The following is a 6,000-nucleotide window of genomic DNA, read 5'->3' on the forward strand; positions in this document are numbered from 1 at the left end:
CAAGGCTAGCCTCAGTTTTGTTCATTGTTAATGTCACCTTTTTTGTTCTTTTGTGTCAAATATTATTTAAGTATGATTTTGTTAGAGTTGTGTTTGTAGGGTTAACAAGAGAATTCTGATTAAAACTATCTGGCCTGTTACATACTGGCTTTACAAAAATTTTACATCTCTGATTTAAAACTCATGCTTTATGCCACAAACACTTTAAATCAAGCCCAAGAATACCATGTATGTGTACCTGACTAGAGTATTAGTTTTTTTCCTAAGCTAACCTTATCAGACGAGAACAGGACCAAATCAGTTCCTTTGCTTAATATTCCAGAATCTTTTGATCCCCAATGATGAGCTTTATGCTATGAAATAAGGCAAATAAACAATAATTATACAAAATAACACCAATTTTATTTCATTAAAATGATGAAGCTACTAATAATTACATGGCCAAGCTCATTTTTATACAATTATTGACATTAAGATTTTAATAATGAAAAAATTAGGCTTTGATAAAATATTATTATAAGACGAGTTTACTCTACATCTCACAATATGTTTACGCTGGAGTTGAATTTGGTTCTATTCTAGTTGAAATTGCCCGCTCTTTTAATTTTTAAAATTGATGGTATGCTGGCCAAGCATTATATTATATTAACCAGCCTTAACTCACTGAAAATTCCAGCGTCAGTCCAGTTTTATTGATAAGCCAATAAGGACTAAAGAGATTAACATGTCTAGTACCACCACGGACCTCATGAATGACAGAAAGATGCTACACAAAATGTAAGAGACAGTAAAAAAGGAAAGCAAGAGTATAAGCTAGCAGGAGAGCATAAATTAATAAAAGACTTACCACGCTATGGCCTTTCCCTTCTTCACTCTTCAATTTAATGTCATCATTTTCCATTGAGTCACTAAGCTCAAGATGACCCAACAGTCGGACCCCATCGCCCATAGAAAACTAAAAATTACAAAAATCTCATAACTTTTGAAAAAAACAAGTAAAATGATCCATAGCAGTTACTATGTACATACATAAACAAAAATATTGCTCTTCTTCCCTAAAGCCCAACACCACTATGGCAACTTTGGTGAAAGCAACTTTGTGGTTACTTTGATGTCTGTCAACTTTGTTGCCTGAAATAGAACAGTGTTCTAAAAATTGCTATTGATTACAACAAAGTTGCTTTGTGGATGTTGGGCTTAGTGGCTATTTTGATGGTTAAGTTTTTATTTTGAAAATCACATAAATAATGTAGACATTCTTATACCTCAATTGGTAGCTTGGTATCTTTCTCAGGGTTAATGTGACTGACGTTAACAAACGATCCTGACAATATGTCAGTCCCTGAGACTCTAAGTTTATTGTGAAGATAATTGTGTAGAACAAAAGGATAGTGAATGTGTAGCATATGATGGGGACCAGGAGGAACTGATAAGTAATTACTATAATTCTCGGCCAACGAATATACCTGTAAAAATAATAACAGCAATAAATGAAAAATGAAGTGATTACACATACAATACATGTGCATATATTTTTTAATATAATCATACAAAATCAAAAATTTACTAATACACTGATGCAATGTAATTACTGTATAGGGTTGGGCAATATCAGTTAAGTATTGTATTGTCAATTTTTAAAAGTTTATTGTCAAACAACTAATTATTGTTAATACTTACTAACTCAACAGTGAAGATTAAATTAATCAACTAAATTACTAATAAATTGTTTACAATACACTGTCAGACATTTCTTGAAGAAAAGTAAGCATATTTACTTGTTCTCAAAGCCAAAATATCCCCAAACAATACTTGTTGTCCCACTATTTGGTATTAGTTGAATTTAGTTCCATAGCCATTTCTCTTTGAAGTCCAGATGTGGGACAACAAGTGCCGAATACCATATACGTAAACGATAAATACACGGTATTTTATTGGATATATATTCAATATTATATTATTTGTCAATTATTGTTTTTAGCAATATTTATAATTTTATTGTCCAATAATAAAAATAATATTGTATCGACAAATAAAAAACGGTTTATTGCCCACCCCTATTAATGTACAGTAATCATAAATGCTATACTTACATGAATGTACATTGATTTACAATGAAGATAGACTCCATTCTCTGATAAACTGTGCCATGATACACCATTACTGCAAACACTGTATAAAAATAAATAAAGACAATTAATATTGCATCTTTTTCAGTTTCATAGTGAATGGCCTTTAAATTAATAAAATTATTAGAAAATAAATAATAATTATAACTAAAATTACATTATAGATCTATGTGTTTTAATATAAGTCATAACTACGTACGAACACTGTAAGTGCAAGCATGGCACAAATAATGTTTTACAATAAAAACATAATATTATACACCAGATCTTCCTTAAGAATATACCTAAAATTGATAGTATTTAATATTGACTTAGTCTTGCCCTGCCCCTTTGCTATCTGCAGATTGCGCAGAGGTAGAAAAGGGACGAGGTGAGACTAATATTGAGTATGTTGTACTAAAATGAAAACCAACTAAGCATAGAAGAGATAATGCATTTCATAGCCAATTATCCAAATGCTGCAAATGATTGTACATCAACAAAACCTCCTTGTCCAGTTTCCTACATTGTATCATCAGGACTTGGTTCCTTGTTTCACTTATTTACTGATAAAGAGCATCGTGGGATAGGCTTAGCTACCATAGTTGAAGCAGAGTTAATTGAAAAGATTTTGGCTACTAAAGGAATCACTCCAGTAGGCTACAGTTGTACTGACAACATTAAAAACCAAAAAATTTCTGAGCTTCTTGGATATACTAAGCAGAACCACTAATAATCACTCATAATTGTATGCTAATAAAAACCCTATTTTTTATATTATTTTTGTTTTTTTTGATGATCAGAGATACTACCACAATTTAGAGTGGAATTCCACTGGTCCAGAAGTTGTGACTGGATTCTACCATGGTGAATCTAAAAAATTTACTACTCTATATAGATACCTTAAAGCCACTAGATAAATATTTTCATTTTGCTAATAGTATTGATTTGTGACCATAATTGACAAAAGGGCCCTTATGGCGGATTTTAAAATTGATAGTTATAATGGAAAATATCAACCTGTGAGTGCTTTGTTAGACAATCATTGTTTCTAAAAGTTTCATGGTTACTTTTTGCATCCTGTGGAGTAATTTTATGATAACTGGGGCTCAGGAAGTTGGATTTCTTAGGCTAGAAAGACAAATTTCACTACCCGCCATAAGGTACCTTTTGTCAATTATGGTCACATTTAGCATGTACTAATTTTTTTGCAATTTTGCTCAATTCATAACTATTAATAATCTAGTATTAATAAATGCGAGTTACATATAATGAAGGTGGTGTTTTACTGCTAATTGAACTAAGACTATTAGCAACAGTAAGTTAATCATCTACTAAACAGTATTATGCATTGATTCATGTCATACTAAGATCAACTTCATCTGTTATTATGATTTAATGCACAGGATAATAATGTTTTGCACTGTCTACCATATATTTTTTCTCTTTTATATTTCCTCTCCTTTGTTTCCTTCACCTTTGGTGTATCAATTAAAATCCTCATGTTGAGAATACTAGTCCTAAAAGTATTTACTTATTACCGGTAAATGCTTCAGGTACATGTGATACACATGTACTATAATTTTTCCACATGGGTAATGATGTCACTTCCTGCAAAAAGTGCATGTGACCATGGTGGAGTTTTATTTTGGCAATTGGCAGATTCATAGATAGTAGACACATGTCTACTATCAATGGCAGATTGCAAACAAAATCACTAATATAAAACCGCCAATCATTAATGAGCATGCTCAGTAATGCATGTGTACACAAAAATCGCCAAATCAAACACCACCAGTAACAATTTCACAGCAAAATCATCAAAATAAAACGTCGCCAAAATAAAGCACTATAAGGTATCTATGGATCCATGAACAGTGTGAAAATATACCAAGAAAGGTGTGGATTAATCAGAACTATCAATAGAAATCTAAAAATTGCTAAAATTAATAATCATCCATTACTTGTCTTGACAGTATAAAAATTACTTAATCTTTGTTTATTGATGTAATGCATTGACTACAACTCTACAATAGTGATAACTCTTCAATTCAAACAGTAAAAGTAGCGGAATGTTCAGCCCTTCAAATATTTTAATAATCAAATGTAGGACAAATTTTAGCAGCCAATTTTTATCCCAGAACAAATTTGAGTAGCCAATTTTTATCCTAGGAAGGTAGGACAAAATAATCTCAAGTAGGACATAAAGTAGCAGCACAATTTTGACCAGTAGGACAACTTTTGATGTGACAAAAAGTGTCATGACAGTACCCCTCGCCTATATGCCTACAGCATGGGCGAGGGCAAAAAGCGTGGCAAGTCCAATAAGTGTTTGTAGTATCAGTTAGTAAACTCAACATGACAATAGTATCTATGGTAAACTAGAGTAAATGTACTCTATATCTATGGTATACCTCACGTAGCCAGACTCTACTATCTATTTTCCTTGGGCTAGCTGCAAATGGAGAAACTGACTGCAATTGAAGTTGTTGATGATAGTAAGAGAGAAGAATTGAAAGGTTTCTTATACAAACACCTGCCTGACACAATAGAGGTAATAAACAAAATATCTATTCTATAGCATTAATTTTTGTAAAATTTAGATTATATGTGGATTAAAGTTAGCAAAGGAGCTCAATGCCAAAGTTTTCACTGACGACAGCTGGCCTGATGTAAAAACTGTTATCTATACTTATAATGAAGGAGAATTTACATGTTAGTAATTGCTGTCAGTCCATTGTGGTACTATTATCTCTATTATTTTAGTTATCTATCCATTTGGTACTGATAATTCAAAAACTGCTGTTACATTAAAGTCTGTAATTGATTCACTTCTCGACAATGCCCAGCAACCAATGATTACTGGTAACTTATCATGTACTTCAGCAATTGATTTTAGAGAGAAAAATTGTGTCATTATGCATGTGCAAGCATATTGATGGCTGCATGATTTTATTCTGCCACATTTACTCCCTCAAAAATTACATTCATTATAATTATGGTATTTAACAGGTTGTGAAGAGGTTTTTCAAGAAATGAAGAAATTAGGGATAGATCAAAAAATTTCAGTACCTACATTTCGATATGTTTACACACAGAATACCACAAAGATCGAAAGGTATCTCATTTTAATGATATAAAGTTATAAATTTTGTATAGACCGGCTCTTTCTGAAGGATATATAATTGATAGCATTCACTCGTCTGATGTTGAGTATGTTGTATCAAAATGGAAATTAGCTAAAAATAGTCTTAAAATGAAACAGTTGATGCGGCATTTGATTGCCCATCATCCAAATGCTGCAATTTATGATACATCAACAGAACCTCCTCGTCCAGTCTCCTGGAATGTATCATCAGGACTAGGTATTCTTCAGCACTTATATACTCATGAAGAGCATCGTGGGAAAGGTTTAGCTACCATAGTTAAAGCGGAGTTGATGGAAAAGATTTTAGCCGAAGAAATCACTCCAGTAGGTTACATTGATTTTGATAATGTTAAAAGCCAACAAGTTTCAGAGTTTCTCGGATATACTAAAACAGGATCAGTGTTGTTTCATACCGAACTCTAACATAAAATAATCATTAATAATTCTAACTATATTAATAACAACTCTATTTTCTAGATTATAGATCTATATATAATTTGTTTTTTTTTTCACAATGATTCTAAATATTACCAGCACAATCTATAGAGTGGAATCTCAGTGGAATCTAGTCTCGCAAGCCAGACCATTCATTCCCGAGCCTACAGTTATTTGGGAAATGGTCTGGCTTGCAGGACTAGCGGATGCTGCACTGAGAGCCTGGGAGTGAGATTCCAGCTAGCATCCAAAAAATTACTACTCTATACTATAANGTCAGGCGGGCCTGACCCTCGCGAGGGTCAGGCC

General features: G+C 32.5%; 2 protein-coding genes across 3 annotated transcripts in view; one reads left to right on the top strand and one right to left on the bottom strand.

The window, feature by feature from the left end:
• Positions 1–6,000, bottom strand: part of LOC100633007 (vacuolar protein sorting-associated protein 13C-like) — a 54,243-nt gene that overhangs the window by 12,238 nt on the left and 36,005 nt on the right. The window contains exons 15-19 of the mRNA XM_019998069.1: positions 2,094–2,172; positions 1,266–1,466; positions 848–955; positions 665–766; positions 273–353 (exon numbers count right to left, since the gene is read on the bottom strand). Of these exons, the coding sequence (XP_019853628.1) occupies positions 273–353; positions 665–766; positions 848–955; positions 1,266–1,466; positions 2,094–2,172 (571 nt within the window). The remainder of the gene's footprint in view (positions 1–272; positions 354–664; positions 767–847; positions 956–1,265; positions 1,467–2,093; positions 2,173–6,000) is intronic.
• Positions 4,529–5,944, top strand: LOC105313220 (glycine N-acyltransferase-like protein 3). 2 transcript variants are annotated; one of them, XM_019998075.1, is made up of 6 exons: positions 4,529–4,662; positions 4,712–4,823; positions 4,875–4,973; positions 5,121–5,226; positions 5,268–5,580; positions 5,621–5,944. In XM_019998075.1, exons 1-6 carry the CDS (start codon positions 4,570–4,572, stop codon positions 5,687–5,689), a joined length of 792 nt encoding a protein of 263 aa, XP_019853634.1. In that variant the 5' UTR covers positions 4,529–4,569; the 3' UTR covers positions 5,690–5,944. The 2 variants fall into 2 exon arrangements, with proteins under 2 accessions (XP_019853634.1, XP_011404759.1); XM_011406457.2 differs by having other exon boundaries at positions 5,268–5,944.

This window comes from Amphimedon queenslandica, unplaced genomic scaffold (assembly GCF_000090795.2).
Source record: "Amphimedon queenslandica unplaced genomic scaffold, v1.1 AMPQUscaffold_13341, whole genome shotgun sequence".
Classification (NCBI taxonomy): domain Eukaryota; kingdom Metazoa; phylum Porifera; class Demospongiae; order Haplosclerida; family Niphatidae; genus Amphimedon; species Amphimedon queenslandica.